General features: G+C 43.5%; 1 protein-coding gene and 1 pseudogene across 2 annotated transcripts; one reads left to right on the top strand and one right to left on the bottom strand.

Annotated features, from left to right (window-relative positions):
- Positions 1-885: 885 nt before the first annotated feature.
- On the top strand, positions 886-16,573 carry LOC146606963 (protein NLRC3-like). Of its 2 annotated transcripts, XM_085349115.1 has the most exons (7): positions 886-1,010; positions 1,341-1,432; positions 3,265-3,336; positions 3,441-5,229; positions 10,822-10,995; positions 13,453-13,632; positions 15,898-16,573. In XM_085349115.1, the coding sequence occupies exons 1-7, from the start codon at positions 886-888 to the stop codon at positions 16,088-16,090; spliced, it is 2,625 nt and encodes an 874-aa protein (XP_085205241.1). In that variant the 3' UTR covers positions 16,091-16,573. The 2 variants fall into 2 exon arrangements, with proteins under 2 accessions (XP_085205241.1, XP_085205240.1); XM_085349114.1 differs by lacking the exons at positions 886-1,010; positions 1,341-1,432; positions 13,453-13,632; positions 15,898-16,573 and having other exon boundaries at positions 2,446-3,336; positions 3,444-5,229; positions 10,822-10,999.
- A 2,490-nt stretch (positions 16,574-19,063) lies between these two features.
- LOC146606962 (uncharacterized) lies at positions 19,064-20,485 on the bottom strand (annotated as a pseudogene).
- Between the last annotated feature and the right edge of the window lie 3,893 nt (positions 20,486-24,378).

Here is a 24,378-nt window from a genome sequence, read left to right as displayed (position 1 = left end):
GACGCTGTGCGCAGAGGTTCAGGAGCAGAAGTCCCGTTGTAAACATGTCACGGCAGACCCGACGATGTTTGCATGAACACGCTTTTCAGCTTCTCTTTATTGACCACTTTTCACACGGTTGCTGTACGCACACAGCCGGCTGTAGCTTTGCTGCTCACAGCCCGACACACACCAACACAACAGCACAGACGTTAAGGCGGCGAGGCGTGATTGCGGGTGCCGCTCAGGTGCGTCCGCCTCCCCTGCAGCGGCGCTGCAGACCACGCCCCGCCACACACATTAACCAGGTAAAATACATATTTAGGCAGAATTTTGCAAATATCTATTTTTCATCTTTCAGCAGCATAGAGCTTTTTTTCCAATTATTTTTTAAAAGTCAGGTCAAGGCTCCAAAAGCCCAAAGGCGATATAAGGGTGGCGGCTCACAGCAGTTTTTGTTTGCTACATCATTTTAGTTCAGCTGGGTGTCTTTCCTTTGGTTATATTTCTTTAAGAGTTCAAATGTGTTCATTACATAAATAACCTGTAATTTTCTCTGTAGCACTTCATGGATTTCATAAGCAACACACCTTAGTTGTTCATACAAAGCATAAAGGTAAAAACAGTATATACAGTGTTATCTTCATTCTAGATGTCAAAAAGTATTTGTGGCTCCCAGTGTTTTCTTTTGCGTGGAAACTGGCTCCAAATGGCTCTTTGGGTCCTGAAGGTTGCTGACCCCTGACCTAATGGTATATTTTTTTTAGCTGGAACGTTCTATAAAAACATGAATCAAATCTGGGAAAAGTTTCCACCTGACCTGTTGAATGTTATTGAAGCCAGAAGTTTGCCTTCATACTGTGTTTCTTGCATGCCTTTTGTGGTGTACTAATTGATGTGAAATGAATGCAATGTGGTTGTGTTTGCAGAGGTCAGAGGTCACAGTCTCCAGCATCCAGCTGTGTGTCTGTGAGGAGTGACTGGTCCAAAGACAAACCTCCAGTCTTCAGTGATGAACCTGCAGCAACAATGTTCTTCAATCATGGAGCTCAGCTGACCATGTAAGAGAGCTGCTGACTCAGAGTTCAAAGGTTGTTTCTATAAATGTTCTGCCAGTGACATCATAAATGATTCCTAATGGTGGTCCGGGTACGATAATGCTAGTATCAATCGTAGTAGTAATGCAATCCAAGGTAATGATTTCTTCTCTGTTGCTGTGAACGTCTCTGCAGCCGTCTGTACTCTAATCTGAGACAACTATTACTGACAGAAACCATCACATCATCCAGTTTGTGTGTTTGCAGCTGCTTAAAAGATTTTAAACAGAGATTAATCAGTAATTCATGTGTTTGTGTTTGCAGAGGTCAGAGGTCACAGTCTCCAGCATCCAGCTGTGTGTCTGTGAGGAGTGACTGGTCCAAAGACAAACCTCCAGGCTTCAGTGATGAACCTGCAGCAACAATGTTCTTCAATCATGGAGCTCAGCTGACCATGTAAGAGAGCTGCTGACTCATTTACGGGTGTTTGAAATTCTGTGACCACTTTGTAATTTTAGTTTATATTTTAAAGTGTTTTTATTTGTAGTTGCCTGTATTTTTATTACACTGTGTGTAACGTGGTGGTTTGTGCTGTTTGGGATTGTTTTGGTGTATTTGTGTCAGAACATCAGATAAATGATTTCATCACATTTTAAAAGAAAGTATCAGGATAATAATCTGAACTGAGTCATCAGAAATAGAAAGATGGTCTCAACAGGCCACTGAGCTGATCTCCAAAGAAATGCAGAAGATTGAAGAGTCCGAGGCTGTTTATTTGTCACAGGCATCGTCATACACGTACAACACAGTGAAATGTGCTGAGCTGCTCCTGTGACTGGACAAAACATTAGAAACAATCATTAAATGAAATAATGAAACATTGTGCAGATGTAATGTTAAAGTGCTTTGTGCCACATTAGCACAGCATGTACTGACAGAGCAGTGCAAGCAGAACAAAGAAAATGAGCAAAGTGATGTAAACAGAGTAACTGAACAGAGTGAGCAGAGTAATATCAGCAGTAATGAAGCAGCAGGATCAGTGTAGCAGCGTGTGACGTCATAATGAATCAGGTATGATCTGAAATATGACAGTGAGACAAGAACATGATGTAAGGTCCTGTTTAAACCCTGATGGTGATGCTATGAGGGGAGCATGTTCTGATTTAGGACTTGGATGGTCTGAGGATAGAAGCTCCTCTCTGTTTGTGTCCTGATGGTGCAGAAGCTTCTGCCTGATTGTAGAAGGAGCTGAAGCCAGCATCATCCCAGAGGTGAAGCTCCTCTGTGTGCAGACCTGAGGTCAGATTCCTCCAGGCTGATGTTCAGGATCTACAGAAACGTGTGGTTGTAGTTATTGCTGCACTGTGTGCTGACAGCAGATACTCAGAACAAAGCGCTGCACACGTGTTCTTTACAAACATCTGTACATATAAAATATGGATCATGGCAGTGAATGAACACGTTTCTGTCATTTGTTTCATTGGCTTCTTTTTTCTGCCTGTGTTCATGTGATTAATGTCTAACACATAAACAGGTTTGTAATCAAACATCACATCATCAGGGAGGCATCATGAAACAAAGTTACTGCTGGAGGCTGAACTCAATTTGGTGGCAATGTTCAAAAATATCACTCAGATCATTTCAAAGCTTTTAGTTCTTCTTCTTCACTTCTGTAAAAGAATAGAAAGGAAATCAGAACCCAGAAGTTCACTTCCTGATGACTGAACTCTTTCAAAATAAAGCTGAAAGCTCTGAATGTGACACCGCTGCTCCACCACAGTTTTTAGAGGAGGTCAAAGGTCAGTTCAGAGTGATGGATCCCAAACTTCCAGTACATCCAGTGAAGGACATAATCAGCTCTGTGATGAAGGCTTTTACTGTGGAGTTTGTAGGCTGATCACTCTGTGTTTAATAAGACAGGCAGGAACAGCAAAGGAAACTTGGATTCTGAACTCAAACACAAGTTTCTCCACTTTGACTTTTCTCTGTGACCATCAGAGCTTCTGCACAGTGTCATCAAATCTGGATGTTTGTCACTGACAGTCAATGATTTTAGTGATAAAGAAATGTGTTCACAGAGGGAGGAAGAGGAAGAGGAGTGGTGTCTGTGAGGAGGAGCAGCTGTCCTGCTGTGCTTTGTGTCAGGACGTCCTGAAGGATCCAGTCTCTACCAGCTGTGGACACTGGTTCTGCAGACAGTGCATCTCCTCATACTGGGACCAGTCTGCTTCATCAGGAGACTGGTCCTGTCCCCAGTGTGGAGAAAGATCCAGAAGCAGAGCTGGACTGCAGACAGCCAGTCAGAGCAGCTGTGTACAAAGTAAGACTGAACATCTGTCTGCTGATGGACTCATTTCTGAAAACTGGACTTCTTGTTGTTGTTCAGACATTGAAGAGTTTTCTGTCTGTTTTTCTTTCTTTCAGCAGATGTTGGTCTGCAGGAGGTTTTAGATGAACATAAGATCAGTCTGAGGAGGAGATGTGAACGTGTGACTGAAGGAAGTGATGAAACAGGAAGTAGAACCCTCCTCAACAGGATCTACACTGAGCTCTACATCACAGAGGGACAGAGTGAAGAGGTTCATAGCCAACATGAGGTGAGGCAGCTGGAGACAGCTTCCAAGATGGACGCCCTCCATGACACTCCAATCAGGTGCCAGGACATCTTTAAAGCCTTACCTGACCAACAGAGACCCATCAGAGTGGTTCTGACCAACGGCGTGGCTGGTGTTGGAAAAACCTTCTCAGTGCAGAAGTTCACTCTGGACTGGGCAGAGGGCTTGGAGAACCAACATGTCAGTGTGGTGGTTCTGCTTTCATTCAGGGAGCTGAACCTGATCAGAGAGGAGCAGTACAGTCTTCTGGAGCTGCTCCATGTTTTCCATCCAACACTACAGAAGGTCACAGCAGAGAAGCTGGCTGTCTCTCAGCTTTTGTTCATCTTTGACGGCCTGGATGAAAGCAGACTTTCATTGGATTTCACCAACAGGAAGCTGCTGTCTGATGTCACACAGAAGTCATCAGTCAGCCAGCTGCTGACAAACCTCATCCAGGGGAATCTGCTTCCCTCGGCTCTCGTCTGGATAACTTCCCGACCTGCAGCGGCCAATCAGATCCCTCCTACATGTGTTGACAGGCTAACAGAAGTACGAGGCTTCACTGACGCCCAGAAAGAGGAGTACTTCAGGAGGAGATTCAGTGATGAAGAGCTGTCCAGCAGAATCATCTCCCACATGAAGACATCCAGGAGCCTCCACATCATGTGTAGAATCCCAGTCTTCTGCTGGATCACTGCTACAGTTCTGGAGCACATGTTGACTACAGAGCAGAGAGGAGAGCTGCCCAAGACCCTGACTGACATGTACTCACACTTCCTGCTGGTTCAGACAAAGAGGAAGAAGAACAAGTACCACGAGGGACATGAGACGAGTCCACAGGAGCTGACGGAGGCTGACAGGGAAGTTCTTCTGAAGCTGGGGAGGCTGGCGTTTGAACATCTGGAGAAAGGAAACATCATGTTCTACCAAGAAGACCTGGAGCAGTGTGGTCTGGATGTGACAGAGGCCTCGGTGTACTCAGGAGTTTGTACAGAGATCTTCAAAAGAGAGTGTGTGATCTTCCAGAAACCAGTCTACTGCTTTGTTCATCTGAGCATCCAGGAGTTTCTGGCTGCAGTCTACATGTTCCACTGTTTCACCAACAGGAAGTCAGAGGTGCTGAAGGACTTCCTGGGAAAAAAATACAACGAGTCATCTCTGGATGATTTCCTTAAACGAGCCATGGAGAAATCCCTCCAGAGTAAAAATGGCCACCTGGACTTGTTTGTCCGCTTCCTTCATGGCCTCTGTCTGGAGTCCAACCAGAGACTCTTAGGAGGTCTGCTGGGTCAGACAGAGAACAGTCCAGAAACCATCCAGAGAGTCATCAAGAACCTGAAGAATAACAAGAAGTTTAATTCCTGTCCTGACAGAAACATCAACATCTTCCACTGTCTGATGGAGATGAACGACCTCTCAGTACATCAGGAGATCCAAGAGTTCCTGAAGTCAAAGAAAAGGTCAAAGGACCTCTCTATGATCCACTGCTCAGCTCTGGCCTTCATGCTGCAGATGTCAGAGGAGGTTCTGGATGAGTTTGACCTGCAGAAGTACAAAGCATCAAAGGAGGGACGACTGAGACTGATTCCAGCTGTGAGGAACTGCAGAAAGGCTCGGTGAGTCCAGATGTGATCATTAACATCATTGATCAGTGTCGGTTAATAGTTTAATGTTTAAATTAAAAACACAGTCCTTGGTTATAAAGTGCTTTACAAACACCAACATTACGGCTAACAGCTGGATTCTCCTGTTTCAGTGCAGCTAGCCAAACAACAAAGAGCCACTTGCTGCTAAAGACAGAGTGAAAGTGGACGGTATATCCTCCATTCTTCATGTAAAACACATGCAATGAATTGTAATGCACCATCTGTGTTTACCTTCATGCAGTTTTCTCTTTATGGTAGACTTGGATATTTAAATGTTTACCTCCTGGAGAGTCTTGTTCACTTGATTAGTTTTTGTGAAGGGGATTCTCCTCACCCCGTCTCCAAGGGAGACACCAGCTACCCTTCAGAGAAAATTTATTTGCCCCACTTGTAACCACGATCTGGTTCCTCCCGTCACTGCCCACAGCTCGTGACCATAGGTGAGGGCAGGGACATAGATCGACCGGTAAATTTAGAGCTTTGCTGTCACGCTCAGCTCTCTCTCTCTTCACCACGACAGACCGGTACAGCGTCCACCTCACTGTTACCGCAGCAACAGTCTGTCTGTTGATTCCTGCTCCCCTCCCCCTTCTTTACACGACCCTGAGATACTCAGACTCCTCCACCTGGGGCAGGAACTTGTCTGTGACCCAGAGTGGGCACTCCACCCTTTCCCAGCTGAGGACCATGATGCTGATCCTCATTCACACGGCTTCACACTCTGCTGAGAACAGCTCCACTGTGAGCTGGAGGCCATCACCTGATGAAGCCAACAGAACCACATCCTCTGTAAAAACAGAGACGAGACTCTGACACCACACAAGTGGAATATAAGGTCAGAGGTCAGCTGATACCTAATATGGTAATCCTGAGCTAACAGGAAAGGGAAATGCAGTGAAGAAATGGATTTTCAAATGAGGAGTGGAATCACCATTTTAAATGTACAAAGTAAATCCTTGATTTTATTTTTTAAAAGATTTTTAAAATCTTTTTAAAAATTGGAATTCAAAAATGTTTTTTAAAATGAAATAAATGTACTCATGTTTTATTGCACAATTTATTATTGAAGCGTTAAATGTATTTTGATGTGTTTTGACTCTTCTGATCCTCCATAATATTGAGATTGTATAGAAGTTTTCAACATTTGCCAGATTTATGATTATACTATACACTATTATTAGTATAGTCTACTATTATACTATACACTATTATTAGTATAGTATACTATTATACTAGACACTATTATTAGTATAGTATACTATTATACTATACACTATTATTAGTATAGTATACTATTATACTAGACACTATTATTAGTATAGTATACTATTATACTATACACTATTATTAGTATAGTATACTATTATACTATACACTATTATTAGTATAGTATACTATTATACTATACACTATTATTAGTATAGTATACTATTATACTATACACTATTATTAGTATAGTCTACTATTATACTATACACTATTATTAGTATAGTATACTATTATACTAGACACTATTATTAGTATAGTATACTATTATACTATACACTATTATTAGTATAGTATACTATTATACTAGACACTATTATTAGTATAGTCTACTATTATACTATACACTATTATTAGTATAGTCTACTATTATACTAGACACTATTATTAGTATAGTATACTATTATACTATACACTATTATTAGTATAGTCTACTATTATACTATACACTATTATTAGTATAGTATACTATTATACTAGACACTATTATTAGTATAGTATACTATTATACTAGACACTATTATTAGTATAGTATACTATTATACTATACACTATTATTAGTATAGTCTACTATTATACTATACACTATTATTAGTATAGTATACTATTATACTAGACACTATTATTAGTATAGTATACTATTATACTATACACTATTATTAGTATAGTCTACTATTATACTATACACTATTATTAGTATAGTATACTATTATACTAGACACTATTATTAGTATAGTATACTATTATACTAGACACTATTATTAGTATAGTATACTATTATACTATACACTATTATTAGTATAGTCTACTATTATACTATACACTATTATTAGTATAGTATACTATTATACTATACACTATTATTAGTATAGTATACTATTATACTATACACTATTATTAGTATAGTCTACTATTATACTAGACACTATTATTAGTATAGTCTACTATTATACTATACACTATTATTAGTATAGTATACTATTATACTATACATATCTGTTTTTAACAGGGAATCTTGATCATGTTACATTTGACTTCTGTTGAGCTTCTTGAATTGTCACCTTCAGTTCCTTTCATTTAGTCTTCCAGTGTCTTTGGTTTAAATGTATTTACCCCTGTGAACTGCATATGAAACAGTTCACCTCTTGTCACTCACTATTATCTGTTTGCCATAAAAGTGTTGGTGATGTGTTGGGAGAATCATTATTTTCAGTCTCTTCGTATAAACATAGTGAGGCAAAGATGTGGGTCGTGGTCCCTGATAATCAGATGTGTCTGTGTTCTGTTACATGTGACGTTAGAGAGGTTTTAGTGGAGATAAAAACAGGACCAACATCACTCGTGACTGCTTTCCTGTCTTCAGTGTGTTTACTGTTGGAGCTCGTCCTCCTGTTGCATCTGTCACAGCTGTTACGCTCCTCTGTGACTCCTCCTCTATCTGCTGTGACACTGCAGGAGTTTTTGGTCATGGCGTGTGAATAACTGCCGAGGTCGGCTAGGACGACGACACCACTCGTTGTCAGACCCTGTCACGCTGTCGGGAGTCCAGTGTACAGTCCTTGGTGTTGCATATTTTAATATGTTTTAGCTGAGACTGTAGTGGGCACTCTTTAAATGTCGGGTCAGTTTGTCACGTTAGAGCCTATTTGTGCCTGTTAGTGCTGCGATGACTTTAGACCGAGCTGACTGAGGGGTCTAAGCTCATGATGCCACCAGCAACACCCGGGTCATGCTGCAGAGTTTTCAAACCCCGCTGACACTCGACATAATTTACTCAGGTTATATCAGGTGATCTAAGAAAGGCCGCTTAGAAAGAAAAGCGAGTGCACTGCTTTAAGTTTCTTGAAGATGTTTAATCCGAACATTCAGCTTCTTCACTTCTAAAACCAGAAAGTGGAGAGTCCCAGATTTTAATCCTAGTGGGAGTGTCCCTTAAGAGGGTCGCTGACCAACTATTGATCATGTGGCTCATCACATGAGCCAAGCTGTGAAAAAGGGTGTGGGTGATTATCAGCAGAGGTTTCGAGAGATGAAACGTCTTCAAGAAACTTAAAGAAGTCACTTTTCTTTCCAGGCTCCTTAGATTACCATGACTGTATGATGAGAACCTACACAGACATATCAGGTGAAGTTTTCAGTGTTTTGGTTCAGTTTAATGTAAAAATGGAGATGAAACACATATAAAGGCTGGTTTACACCACTGAGCCCTGCTCTAAAACACTGACACAGATCTGTCTGTGAAGCTGGCTTTAACAAATAAGAGCTTAAAGTTTTAAAAACATGTTTAGCACCAAACTGTCCACTTTACTGTCTGTAGCAGGAAGTGGCTGTTTGGCACTGAAACGGGAGAATCCAGCTGTTAGCCGTGATATTGTGTTTGTAAAGCTCTTCATAAACGAGGACTGTGGAGGAGGAGAGCCTGTGTGAGTCAGGTGGTTCACCGGCCGAGTGTATCAGCGGCAGAAACAGCTGATCAGCGCAGTTTTATGCAGTAAAATAATCTTTCTGTTCCCAAACACATCCACACAGTTTACAACATAACAGCCCACTACATGCACATCTCACCGCAAACATGCATAAACCTGAACATAAAATATGTCCTGTACCTGTGTGATCTCTTTAAGTAACTCACAGAATATCAACACTAACGCCACAAGTTTGTTGGTATTTTAACATTTTAACCATTGATTTTGAATTAAAACCAACAGTTAAAATATTTTTGCACCAGAGGAAAGAGCAGCAGAAATATTAAGACAGATAAATCATTCTGTCTTCAGTCTCCATGAACAGCATCAACATCCTCTGGTGAAATTTCTCTTTCCTCCTTAAAATATATTAAATGTCAGTTTAATTCCAGATTAATGGTTAAAACATGTATGTCACATATGAACATCAGGAAATAAAGAAAAGTGACTGATTCAGTTCCATATATGCTCCAGGGAGCCGTTAAGGTTCATTGAAATTGTTCAGTTATTAAACTTTAATCTGAGCCGAGCTGACTTCCTCAGGAACAAATAAACACCGAGATAAACTTCACCTTACAGATATAATCTAAATGAATCATATCTAATCTCAGAGAGTTGACAGTCAGCTGTGTGCTGGGAGACATGTTTGTCTGCAGTGTACGAGCTCTGACCGCTCTCCAAAAATGTCGGAGTGAATACATTAATATTAAAAGTGTAGCTGGTGACACAGAAACAGAGGATTTAAGAAGTTTAAGTGTAGGTCGGGTCCACACATGTCCAAACACCTGTGCGTAGTCCTGCTTGTTACTCAGAAACGAACACTAATAAAATGGCCATAAGGCCAAAGCAATGGTTTTGACTGGTGTTGACCCCGCCCCCACCCTGAGTGTGGATGCTGAGAGAAGGGCCAGCTGTGAATATGAGGCTGTGGGAGCAGATGGAGAGAGAGTATGTCGGGGTATCCCAGTACAAACTTTACTGGGGTCAGAAATTAGACAGACCCCAGTTCCTTTGTTTGATTTATCTAGTTTGATGTTAGGAAAGAGATTCATGAGATGGAAAAACCTCCCAGTCTACTGAGATTCAGAAATGATTTGTACACATGGAAACTCCCTGAGTGGGAACAAAGAGTGTCCTGTCAGGAAGAGCATTTGGAATATGGATGTTGAGGATGTGACAGTGCCTGAAATCCTGCTGCTGTTCTGAACCATAGTTTCTGATCTGAAGGTCAAACAGAGTCATGATGGTTGTTTCTATTTGTTCCTTTTTAGTTTAGTTCCCCTGAAATCAGATGTGATATCAGCAGCTCTGAGTTCATTCATCATTATTGTCCAGTGATGACATTTCTGCTCCGTTTGGTGACAGTCAGCAGGTTTTTCCTGCGTGTGGACGTGAACAGTCGTACCTGACAGCAGCAGGTAGCAAACAGAGATCATCTTTCCAGCTGGAACTCTTCACTGAGCTGAACTCATTCAAAATGTTCTAGATTCAAGACAGGAAACAGTCCACATGTGTGTCTTCACTCTGACTCTGGATCAGATCTCAGTGACAGACTGTGGACATTGTGGAAGCCTAAATGTGACACCATCTTCCACCTTCATCTGCAGATTAAAGCCAAACAAAGATTCTCATTAAAAGTCTGCAGGTCTGAGAGAGACTCAATCGTTGTGTCATGTCAAACACAGTAAGAGGAGCTGAAGCACAGATGTGAAGAGCAGATGTTCATCAGATTATGACCTCACTCTGTTTTGTCTTCATATTCATTCAGTCTGTGTTTATAATGCAGACTTTCTGCTTTTATAATAACACATTTTATATTCTATAATCACAGACTGACTCAGTGTCGACTCTCAGAGACTCACTGTGAAGTTGTGGCCTCGGCTCTGAAGTCCATCCCCTCCCATCTGACAGAGCTGGACATGAGTAACAACGAGCTGCAGGATTCAGCAGTGAAGCTTCTGTGTGCTGGACTGGAGAGTCCAAACTGTCGACTGGAGACTCTGAGGTGAGTTCACTGACTGCAGCTGTTGTTGTTTTTCTATATTTCAGGCTGCAGAGACTTTGAGCTTGTGTGGAAACAGAGAGAGAGAAAAGAAAGACATGAATGTCAAAGCTAATAAAGGTGAAGTTAGGAGCTGTGATGATGTTCATGTATCAGAAGCTGATCTGGCTGCTACAGAGACGACCCACACAGCTGCTGTGGTGAGGTTTGTGTTAAAGCAGAGGAACACAGGCCCAAACATGACAGCAAAGCAGGTTTCAGGCTCTGTGAGAGGATTTCAAACAGAAGCTGGAGAAGAGAAAGGACTACAGAAAGAAGGCAGCTGAGACCAGTCCAAGTGTTTCCATGGAGCCCAGTCTAACATTCATTTATACACTAACGTACAGAAGTGAACGGGAAAATGAATCCATAGTTTCAAATGTAGAAATAGTTCTCAGTTCATTTACAGAGTTTAATACCGTTCATGAGGAAATGTTCAGTTCGATTCAATTCGATTGGAATCTGGGAAATTTTGCCTCAGACAGAAATATTATAATTCAGTACATTTACATATTTTTGTGTCTATAAAAGGGAAGCTGGCACTTTTGAGACTTTATCAAATGTGTGAGCATCACAGCAGAGGCCTTTGTGTCAAAGTAGCTGAAGATAAAACACGGAAGAACATGAAGGTGATTTTCCTGTTCTGGGATTTTATAGAAATATTCTGCAGTAGATCAAAAACGAAAGAAAACCATGAATCAACACATGAACATTACCTGATGCTGCTGAAGTGAAGCAGAGCAAAGTTACAGTGTTTTTATTAAAGACACAACTGAGCGTTTTGCAATTTGCATAATTTTAAAAAGTTTAAATTTGTTCAGTATTGAACGGCAGAAATTAGGTTTTCTTTTCGAAAGCAAGTAAAAGGAAAAAAACAGCGGCCGACAGCGCTGTAAACAACGGTAGACTTGTGCGTAACAAGCAAGCGAATAATGCAGAAAACAGATTTTAAACAGGAAACTGTTCTTGAAGTACAGAGAGAGAGAGAGAGAGAGCTGTGCATGAAGTGTGATTTTATTGTGGTGGAAGCAAAACAGCAAAAGTCAGAGTGAGTTCATGACGATGTTTACGTGAAGCGTAGTTTGGATCTTCTTTTGCTGCTGGTTCAGTCAATATTGTTTGGAGAGAGATAAAACTAACAGCTTCAGAATCGAGCGCAAAAAGGACGTAAACACAAAGCGTGGACCCGCCGAAACATCAGAATCGGCGAGCTGTCGGCTTTCAGCCCCGACCGTGTCTGTGCCGTCAGTGAGAAAGGCGACATCTCACTGATTCTGATGTGTCGGCGGGTCCGAGCTTTGTGTTTACGTCTCTGTGCAGAATCCGTGTTCCTGCTCTCATTCACTGTTTCAGCTGTTTGGTGGTTGTTAAAGTTTTGTGAGGTTTAACCTGAGATTCTGACATTTCGGGCAAAATAAATTAATATTAAAAAATTGATTCAGGATTTTAATTAATCAATATCACGTTATCCAAGCTAGAATCGATTTTAATCGATGAATCGATTATTAAAACCCACTCCTAATTCAAAGCACTGAAGCATCGACTTGTTCCATTATCCAACAATGAAAACAAGAAACACAGACAGCTGGCCTTCAAAAGCTGCTCCTTTTGAAACATGTTGGTGGTAAAATGTAAGAAGAGCTGAAGCACATAAATGATCTACGTGCCAAAATATTAAACACAGTTGATATATTTGTGTGAGTGTTGTGATTCAGGTGTAGATGTAATAATGTACATATAGCAGAGTTTCCTCTTCTAGATCAGCTGATCAGAGTCGGGCCAATCAGCTCTGAGCATGCTCAGTCTGAGTTATGGAGCCACATACTATGATTCACCATGGCAACGGCATGAGCAGAGGCTCCGTGTGAATCCAGAGGAGCAGGAACATGAATGATGACAGTAGATGTTTGTGTGAAAGTGCTGGAAGCAAATGAGTGTGTGATGTTCTTTCAGTGTTGCACTTTGTAGACGCTCCCTGAGCACTGGTCTCACAGCCAGCTGCACATAGAGACCAGTGTTGTTAGTCCAGGTCAGAAGATGACTTGTTGGAATGAAAATGAGCTTGTAGTTTGTCTGCTTTAATAATGTGACTGGAAAAAGGTGTTGGACTTCAAATATGTCCATTTCTGTCACACTTCACCTTTAAAAGTGAAGCCATGTGGTTCCTGGAAGGAAAAACACGACTTTTTCAAGTCTTTGTCCTGTTTTTATGAGAAATGTACGACTTTAATGTGAAACATTCAGAGTTTTTTCTCTTGTTGTGTTTGTTTGAAGCTGCTTCCTGTTGGCTTCAGCTGTTTGGAGTTTCCATTTTCTAAACTTCTACATTCTGAACCTTCTTCAGCTCTGAACAGATGATGAAACACTGAATGATTTCAAGCACTTTGTCTAATAAACTTACATCTTTCATTCTTTATACAGATTGAAGAGCTGTGGTTTGTCAGATATTGGCCTTGATTATCTGGCAGCAGCACTGAAGTCCAACCCCTCGTATCCCACAGAGGTGGACCTGAGTGGAACCTACAGCAACCTGAAGGGTTCAGGAGTGAAGCATCTGTGTGGTTTTCGGGAGAATCCACGATGTCGATTTGAAACTCTGAGGTCAGTCAGCATGTTTTAGTTGTGCTGAGATGAATATGATGTGAAAGTTGTGCTGACACTAAACTGCAGACATCAGGCTGATATTATACTGATCCACACTGAGGATCTTCATGGTAAAGTCTGTTTTCTTCTTCTCTGGTTTAGTCCATTGACTGCAGCAGAACAATGTTCACATTTCAAACAGTGATACTCAACGTATGGCCCGCGGCCCACACGCGGCCTGCCCACCTTTCCTGATTCAGAGAGAGGGGACCCTGATTAACTGTGTAGCTTCTTCCTCACAGTTCTAAGTATCAGACACAACAATGAATAATCCACAGCTGACTGTCTTTAGCAGGTCAAAGGTCACGGCACACAGCACTCTGTGAAACAGTTTGGAGCAGGAATTCTTGCACATTTACAAACTGACACTGCTGCACGGCATGCTGGGTAATGCTAGCTGCTCAGGTATGGGCGTGCTAATGGCTGTGAGGCTCTGTGGCTGCAGAACACCGAAGAAGAGAAAAGAGAGGTGGAGGATGAAGAAAAGAGTCGGAGATGAAGCAGAAGTTTTGCTCCAGAGAGGAGCTGTGTCTGTGTGGGCGGGGCTCAGACAGCTCCAGACAGTATTTGATAAGCTGATGTACAAACATGTAGGTCGTGTCCAAATTCATGGGCTGCATCCTCCTGAGGCCGCATTTGTAGACCGATTACGTCACAGCGACACGTCGAAGGCTGTCCAAATTCGTAGACTCCTCCGAATGCAGCCAACAAATGCGTCCTCCTTTTCCCCGAATTTGAAGGATGGGTCGGGTGTGTCCTTCGTGGCCTACCATATCCCAGAATTCATAGCGCGGCCCAGCCAAACTCCAGTTTCCAACAATGGCGGCCGCTACTAAGTTTTAAAATTACTCATACTAATCTTTTTCGGTCACAAAATAAACTTTTAACATATTTTCAGGCGAGAAAGTAGCTGTGTAAACATCAAATATCTGCTCGGTTTATCAAGATACCGCATATTTGCAAAAGTGCTTCGACGTTTTCGGAGACGTCTGCTACCCACCAGCTCGATAGCTCGCCGGGAGCTCGAGGGTCACTGAAGCCGCCGAGAACGGCACAACTCCCGGCACAACTCCCGGCACATCATTTTCAGATCACCGCGGACTTTCGCTACTCAGGTTAAACGTGATATATAAGTCACTTAGACAACCTCAAAATGTTATTGTTTGACTTTTTTCAGTGTTTTGTTTGTTCGTGAGTAAATCGGTTTGGCTGAGATTAAAGTTATTAGATTAGATTAGATAAAATAAAACTTTATTAATCCCCCAGGTGGGTTCCTCCTTGGTCTTTACAGAGCTGACTAAACGTCAAACAGAAAACTGATTAAACAGAAGTATGAGACGGTCGAGAATTTACGCCAGTGTCCTGTTATATTTTAGATAGCAAGGAGCAGACGGCTGAGTTTATTAAACTCCACCGAGACAGCGGTGACGCTAATCAGAAGGCTAGACCGTCCAATTTCCCCAGCCGTTTATTTCCAGCCTACCCGACCTTCTGAGGACCCAGCCCACGTAGACCGCAAAGGCCGGGTCCTCGGGAGGATGCAGCCCATGAATTTGGACACGACCGTAGAATGATGGTGGCAGCTACAGAAACAGGTCCATACAGACTGAAGCGTGTCTCAGTCTGAATGTACACTGCTGTTATAAGAGCTGTGGAAACTCAGGTCAAAAGGACGTAACCACACTGCTGACAGTTCCAGGACATTCACAGAGTTACAGCATCATTTGTGACCATAAAGACAGAAAGCTCATCCAAATCCTGGGATTAAAAGTCTGTCCTGGTGGTGTCCAGTCAAACACGTCTCTGTGAAAGCTTCAATCCAACAGGCTCCAAAGTCCTTCTGCTCATTTCCTCGCCGGGTTCTTGATGCTCCTGTACCATCTCTCTGTCATCCTCCTCGCTCCCTCTTTGCACTCACAGTCTTTGTGCATCATTAACACTCACATGTGGAAAACCAAAGTTTTACTGGGCAGAAGATGATCATCAGTGACTCTGTCTTTAAAACACTCTTGTTAGAAATGTACGACTTTAATGTGAAACATTCAGAGTTTTTTCTCTTGTTGTGTTTGTTTGAAGCTGCTTCCTGTTGGCTTCAGCTGTTTGGAGTTTCCATTTTCTAAACTTCTACATTCTGAACCTTCTTCAGCTCTGAACAGATGATGAAACACTGAATGATTTCAAGCACTTTGTCTAATAAACTTACATCTTTCATTCTCTATACAGATTGGAGCGCTGTGATTTGTCAGAGATCAGCTGTGATTATCTGGAAGCAGTGCTGAAGCTCAACCCTTCGTATCCCAGAGAGGTGGACCTGAGAGACCACAAGCTGCAGGATTCAGGAGTGAAGCAGCTGTGTGTTCTTCTGGAGAATCCACAACATCAAATTGAAACTCTGAGGTCAGTCTCCACGTTTTAGTTGTGCTGACACTGTCGATCTGTGGAACTAAAACCTTTATACAGGAAGTCTGGTTCAGCTCTTTGTAGACCTTCTAATCTCTGATGCTCTGAGTCTTACTCAGTAGATGATGCAGAGTTGTGAAGCCGATGTGGGTGAGGACACTCGCCCAGCTCTAACTACTTTGACGTCCAGGCGGCTTCCCTGCTTGTCCTGATACAAACAAACCTGAGTAACCTTGCAGGTCAGATCTCATCAGTCACACCTGTTATGGCAGCTCTCCTCTAGATTGTAGTTCTTGTTAACCTGGGATGGTTTTAGAAGCCTGGACCACAGACTGCAAGGGAAGATATTACTGGGAAAGGCCAAAGCAACCTATTAGACCCATTAAACACTAACATAGATGAATACTCAGATTTAAACCTTTATTGTTTCACAAAGGGTTAAAAAGGGAACGTCCACAGTTTAGACTGCAGCAGATTTTATTAAAGCAGTTTGACAGGAGCAAAGCAAAGACACAAAGAATAAGTGTTTCACATATTAATACATATAACATAATAATAAAAGAAAAGCAAAAATAATGATACAAAAGAATGAAAAAGTTGTCCAGAGCAGCAGGATGTCTGAGGTCTGCAGAAACACAAAAACACAGCAGCTAAAAATAGTTGTTGAAAGAAAACGAGGTGGGAGCTGCTGATTCCTGAGCTTTGATACTGGATTAGCTTCAGTAGTTATTCCCATCACTGCTGTAGGAGCTACATTTAGTCACAGCTGATTGTCTTTGACCAATCAGAAGACTACTGTTGTAAAAACAAGCACACAAAGAACCAATGAGAGTGAAGAACAGGATAAAGAGCTCGTGTGATGGAGGCAAAGCAATAATCAGCAGACTGTAGCAGTTTCTATCTGGATGAAAGTAGAAGGAGCTCAGCGGAGCTCAGTCCCATATCTTTGGTTAGAAACAACATCAGTGATTTCCTGCTGCTCGAGATGATTCCAGCAGCTCTCATTACAGCAGCTGATGAGAGAAACAGCTGATGGCTCACAGCTCGTGCACTGTTGGATCTCCAGATGTTCACGTGGCTGAAGTCTGTGAAGAAACTGTGGTCCACGTAGTTCACACGGCCTCAGATTGGACCGAGCTCCCTGGATCACTGCAGCATCCTCAGCTGGTACATGGACGTCTCTGCTCCTCAGTCTTGGAGCCCCTGCAGGTCCGTCCACACCACCAGGGTCTTCTCACTCACCTTTCCTTTGTCCTCGTCCTTCATCGGCCGTGCTGTGTCTTTGTTCCTGCGGTGTTGTTCCCACGATGCAGCGCTGATGTTCCCTCCTTGAATGCACAACAAGTACGGTGCTGGTCTTTCTCGGGTGGAGCAGAGACAGATTGAAGTCTTTCAGGCTTTAGTGCCGACTTCCCTGACAGAGGCTGGACTCCATGGTCTGCACAGGAGGCTTCTACACTGTGTGGAGGTGACTCCTGGACTCGAAGACAGGCTGCAGGTACATGTGTGATGAAGAGGAGCTACAGCAGTGTGATGGAGCTGCAGGTGTGAAGGAAGTCCTGCTGTCCTGTCCCACCCTCATCTTTGCTTCCTCTGTCTTCTCTGGACTTGTCCTCCTGTTTCAGAAACAGCACTGCTTCATGCCGAGGGTGGACGGGAGCGTTGGCTCTGATTCTTTTACCATCCACCACAAGGAGACACTGATGCTGACCTCCTGATTCATCTGCATGTGTTCTGCTTCACACTGCTCACCTCCACCAAAGACTTCACAAACATCTTCTTTCTTTGAGTCCAGTTTGTCCCACAAACACTTCCAAATCTCCTCCTCTGAGATTCTGCAGCTTCTTGCAGTGTGACTCAGCTGACTTCTGACAGACCACAGACCGGCACAGCATCCACATGTGTCTCCTTTCAAACAGGCTCTTGATGTTTCCTCCCACATCATTCTGGCCTCTCAGTCTCCTTTGTTCTCCAGCTCTGTAGCTCCAGCTGGTGAAGCTTCAGTTTTCCATGTTGGTAACAGTAAACTACAGCCTCTGCTGTCAGCTGGGTAACTAAACAGAGCTGCAGCACGTCTCTGCGGTGGTGCTACATCCAGCCTGCAGACGGCCGTCTACATGTTGTAGTGGTTTACAGTCACCAGGGGGCGCTGTCCCAGCCATGCAGGCAGTGGGCTGCTCTGCTTGTGCTGTTGTTGGTGAAGCTGAAGTGAAAGTGATAGGTTTGTAGTTTGAACCTATCCACTGGAACGTTAAGGACAATCTGCTACGCAGCAAAAAGCAAGACACAAGGCACCAAAGTTCTCTGGTTTACTCATGCATGAGGGAGACCTGGCTGGAGCCAAGCGTCGTTCCACCACTTGACCACCATCAGACTCTCAGCCAGGCTCCCCATAGCACTCCTTTTATTGTGGTTACATGAATATGCATAGGGTCATTAACATATAGCATCTCACATAGGTATACATGTGAACAAAGAATACTGTGTGTGTGTGTGTGTGTGTGTGTGTGTGTGTGTGTGTGTGTGTGTGTGTGGTACTGCTGATCAAAGGGTCATATAACATCCTTGGTCAGGAAGAGGGTAGACCCCCCTTCACCCTAGATGGTTCACCCTAGATAACATGGTGAGGAAGTCCAGCAGTTCATCTAAACAAAAAGCACTTAGACTAGAACAGACGTAGCTACGTTAATCCTGCCATAAAACAATAAGAGAAGGTACGACCTCTCTCGTGCTCCCAGGATGTGGGTGTGCATTCCAGTGTGGAATACACACCAAGCCCCTGCAGCCTGCTAAAGATCACACATCCTATCACTACACAATTGATTATACACCTCTAAGAATATATGGTTAAATATTTCCTAATACAAATGACAATAATAAAATCTAAACCCATCATCACCACCCTGTATTGTCATTTTTTAAGGCTATACGGCATATATATATCTTCAGCTCTACACCACTTGTCAACATTTTCAGTGCAGGCTTCATTTCATACACACATATTAGCCTTAGCATCCATGTCACTCTGCTGCAACAGTATGAAATTGGTAAAGGTGTTAGCAATCATTTTATTCACCATCGATCTTACACATGGCAAAATGCAACCTGTAAACAAGCAAAGCAAAGCCAATAATGTAAGAATGGGAGTCAAAAACTTTAGAAACATATTCCACCATGGTCCAGATGTCAACCAGGCTATCCAGCCTTGTGACGTGTCTCCTCCTGATGTGTGGTCCGCCACATATTTCTGCAGAGCAGTTAAGTTCTGCAGTGCCTCATAGATGTCTCCTCCAGTCGTATATCCATCCGGAATAAACGTACAACATGTCTCTCCAATCAGCTTACACACTCCTCCTTGTGATGCTGTTATCAAGTCTAGGGTCAGCCTGTTCTGCAGTACCATCGTTCTGATGGCCTTTTGCTCCTCCGCTAAGGCTGTTCCCAGAGTCTTAGTGAGATTAATGTGTCGCAGTAAGGCATATCGGTTGATCTCCACATGATCCCGCACCTCTGCAACTCCGATGTTTGGGATCAAACTTTGGAAGAATTTAGCTCCTCCACTCCAAATGCGGAATTCTCGTGGCACTCCAGTGTCTACTGTCACTCCAAAAGAGTTAGGTGAGGCTATATTCACCTCACGCTTCCGTCGGTTGCTAGGGTGATGTTCAACTCTGTCCATGAAGAAGACATGATCCGATAACTTCACCACGGCACACAATCCTCCCCATCCCTCAGGGAGTGATAGATAGGCTTTATGTCCACACAAGAAATACCAATCAGCCAACACTCTTGTTCCTTTACTGCTCGGCACCATCCTTGCACATCCTGTCCACTTCTGACTCTTTGCTTTTACTGGTATCCTGTAAGCCCGGTTGGACTTGCATTCAGTCCTCCTTAATGTCAAGTTCTCAGCTCACTTTGCACTGGTCAAGCATTTCATACACCTGCTCTCATTCTCTGGAGGGCAGTAGGTGTATATGTATCCACATAAACGAAGCGGCAGCTCCCCCACTGACAGTGATCCATTGTTCATCACACACAACGGCAGTTGAGCTGTATTCAGCTTGTTCAGCAATATTATGTCTGGCAGTGGGTCTGACACTTGAGGCCAGGCCAATAAGTCAGTTTGCTCAGAACAATTCACATCTATAAGTGGCGACTTACTCCAGGTGATGTTCAGAGGTGTACTATAGTTGGCCTGGGACCAGAGGACTCTGTTGCCAGGATGAGTTGCTAAGCCCAACAGACACCAACTCCTGTCCTCTGGTATGCTGTACGGCCACAGTCCAGATGTATATGCGGATAACGGCATATGAGCACACACATAGCAGTCCGTCCTATTGTTCAAGTGAGCAGTTGTATTCATAAACTGCTACCAAAAGTTTGTAGAATAGCAATGAGGGTATTGGGTGTGGTTTCCTTGGACATACAGGGTCTCCACAGCTGACCATGATGACATCAAAGCCATTACACCCAGCAGGGTAGACAACACTTTACCAGCCATTCTGATGAGTACCTGTGGCTCAGTTGGTTTCTTCACCGGATTGAGACGAAGGGCCCTAGAGGCTTTCCCCCCCTTTGTACCCGGTCTTCCTGCCACTTACTCCGAGCTGGCCTGGATGTGTGTCACCTTTTTGCAGTGGCTTTGGTGTATCCAGGTGGGTCGTTCTGCAATCTTCACAGCAGTTGGTGTTGTCAGCAGAGCCTGGTATGGTCCGTCCCACCGTGGCTTCGACCAGCACTTCCTCTTTATGACCTTTATCAGTACCCAGTCCCCTGGCTTCAGACGTTCTTCCTGTACAGAAACAGAATCATCTGGCAGATTATTTGCACTCATGACTTCTTTGCTTTTCAGCATTTTAATCATCCAGTCTGCTAGTGTGTTTTCTTCTTCTGCTTTATCATTATCATTACAAAACACTGGAACTCTAAATGGCCTGCCATATATTATTTCAAAAGGCGTTAGGCCATTATCAGTTGGCGTGATTCTCATATACATTTTCACTAGCTCAATGCAGTCTACCCATGTTCTGCCTGTTTCCTCCATTGTTTTCCTGAGTCTCAGCTTTACTGTGCCATTAGTCCTTTCAACCAGCCCTGCACTTTGTGGGTGATATGAGCAATGGTTTTTCAGCGTTATCCCCAGATGTTGTGACATTTTCTCAATTACTTCATTCACAAAATGAGGACCATTGTCACTGTAAATAGTCTGGGGGATCCCATGCTCTGGGATCACATTTTTGCATATCACTTTAGCCACTGAAATAGCATCTGCTTTCTCAGTGGGGACAACTTCTACCCACTTTGAGAACGGGCACACAATCACCAGGCAGTACCTGTAGGTGTTACAGTTAGACAACTCAATGAAATCCATATGGATTACTTCAAATGGGTAGCTGGGTCTGGGAAACTTTCCTCTCCTAGGTCTGAGGTTTCCCTGAGCATTATGTTTACAACATATTAAACATGCTTTACAAAAATGTTTTGAATAAGCATTGAATCCCAGTGTGAAAAACTGCCGTTCGACTGCTGCCACCATCCCAGCTGTCGAGACATGGCAGAGCCCGTGGCTCAAACTTGCAGCAGTCCTGTATAGGTTCTTAGGCAATATAGGTTTATCACAAAGATAGTAGACATCACCTCGCAGGCTTGCTCCTTTAGTGAGCCACAGCTGCTTCTCAGCTGGAGGTGAGTGTGACTGCATGTCTGCTAACACATCATGTGTGATGGGCGTAGTTTGCTCCTGTGACGCCAGAACATGAACCCCATGTGTTCCAAGGGCCGCTTCCTTTGCAATTTTATCTGCAAAGGCGTTGCCTAGTACAATGGGGTCAGTGCCACGTGTGTGTGCTGCACATTTACAAACCGCAACTTTACTAGGCAGTAAGACTGCTTTCAACAGGGCCTGCAACAATGTCGCATGCTCCACAGGTTTACCTGTTGATGTTGTCATGCCTCGTCTTGACCACTGAGCGGCAAAGAAATGAAGTGTAGCATATGCATACTGACTGTCAGTATATATAGTCACTGCCTCCTGTCTCTTCTGCGCCTGTTCTAACCACAATTTAGCGGACGCCACTTGTAACTCTCTCTCCTGTTTCAATTTCCCTGTCGCACAAGCTGCTTTCACTGTCAACTGGTCTACTAACATTTGACATTGTCCTACAACCAATTTACCTTCAAAATCATATTTCTTGCGCCAATGTCCTAAATACTTTGCGCTACCGGGAGCGAATTTCACCATAAACTTCTCGTCACCCTCTGACACACTCTTGGTTGCTTGGGAACCCATAATAACAACAACAGCTGCCGACGTCACAGACCACGTGTTCTGCTCCGCACACACTCACACAACAACAACAACAACAAAAAATATCCTCACACACAAACAACAAAAATTAGGCCTATTGTCTCAACGCAGTCTCACACAGTGACTGCGTGCTTTGTCGCACACAGTGGCAAAGACTTACATAGCAGTGATCACGCGCTTTATCGCACACAGTGATAAAGACTTTCAACGCAACCTCACACAGTGGATGCGCGCTTTGCTGCACACAGCGGCAAAGAATAGTCGCACACAGTGACTACACGCTTTATCGCACACAGTGATAAAGACTTTACAACTCAGCCTCACACAGTGGCTTAGATTTTTCACATACCTACTTGGTGTTGCTTATTGCGAGTAGCATCAGTCCCGAATCCCGTCAATCGTCATCCATCGAGGAGAAAAAACAGACGGCTAATCCACCGGCTCGATGACGAATTCTCACGCCTCGGGACTTTGCTGCAGGACCTCTATAAGTCCTGGCTGACGTCAGTCTGTCGGCGTGTCTCTTTTCCCCTCGGTGAATGTCGACTCCAGGGATCCGGCTCTCGAAGGACCAATTAATGATAGGTTTGTAGTTTGAACCTATCCACTGGAACGTTAAGGACAATCTGCTACGCAGCAAAAAGCAAGACACAAGGCACCAAAGTTCTCTGGTTTACTCATGCATGAGGGAGACCTGGCTGGAGCCAAGCGTCGTTCCACCACTTGACCACCATCAGACTCTCAGCCAGGCTCCCCATAGCACTCCTTTTATTGTGGTTACATGAATATGCATAGGGTCATTAACATATAGCATCTCACATAGGTATACATGTGAACAAAGAATAGTGTGTGTGTGTGTGTGTGTGTGTGTGTGTGTGTGTGTGTGTGTGTGTGTGTGTGTGTGTGTGTGTGTGGGTGGTACTGCTGATCAAAGGGTCGTATAACATCCTTGGTCAGGAAGAGGGTAGACCCCCCTTCACCCTAGATGGTTCACCCTAGATAACATGGTGAGGAAGTCCAGCAGTTCATCTAAACAAAAAGCACTTAGACTAGAACAGACATAGCTACGTTAATCCTGCCATAAAACAATAAGAGAAGGTACGACCTCTCTCGTGCTCCCAGGATGTGGGTGTGCATTCTAGTGTGGAATACACACCAAGCCCCTGCAGCCTGCTAAAGATCACACATCCTATCACTACACAATTGATTATACACCTCTAAGAATATATGGTTAAATATTTCCTAATACAAATGACAATAATAAAATCTAAACCCATCAGAAAGCGAGAGTTAAAACACTGAACAGTGTCCACTGAGCTTCTCATGCTCTTCTCATGCTCAAAGAAGTTTAACAGGAAGGACGACTCGTCCATCAGGCGTCCAGCTGTCCGTGACCGTGTCCACAGCAGAGTGTGACCGAGGCTTCATGCTAACACGCACACATGAAGCTAATACCACCACGAGCAGCTGCTCAGTGGATTTGGAGGACAAATGTCTGCAGCTTCTCACAGGCAGTATGCAGAATGTGGATCTCCACAAAGACTGTGGAGAGCTCGTCCCACACTCTAAATCCAAACTTGTCTGCACAAAACTTCTCACACGTTCCCGTCACAAGTGTCTTCTAAGTGAAGCTACCAGGTTCAGGTGCAGCTTGTTTATCTGGAGCTGCAGGAGATGATCCATCCTCACAAAGCAACACAGCAGATATGCAAACACACAACACAACCAAAGGATTCTCTATGCATGTCTGTGGCTGATGCTGCTGGAACGAAGCTGTTTGAAACCTTGTTGTTCTGCACTTTGGGACCAGAAGAGGAAACTGAAGCTCTGTGCAGAGGGTCCAATGGAAGCAGCCAAGCGCTGTAAGTGTCTGCTGTACAGGGATGCTGGTTCAGCTGTGGCTCAGTTTCACAGTGTGACTCAATAAAAGCAGCAGGAAATCAAAGCTTGATGCTTTCATCAGTGTGGAAATAAGAAAGTTTCCTGTGACAGAC

Source organism: Diplotaxodon limnothrissa, unplaced genomic scaffold (genome assembly GCF_057381915.1).
Source record: "Diplotaxodon limnothrissa isolate DT_005_m unplaced genomic scaffold, D_limnothrissa_male_GT1.1 unmapped_scaffold_1, whole genome shotgun sequence".
NCBI lineage: Eukaryota > Metazoa > Chordata > Actinopteri > Cichliformes > Cichlidae > Diplotaxodon > Diplotaxodon limnothrissa.
Note: the sequence above shows the minus strand (reverse complement) of the source record. Positions and strands in the feature narration are given on the sequence as shown.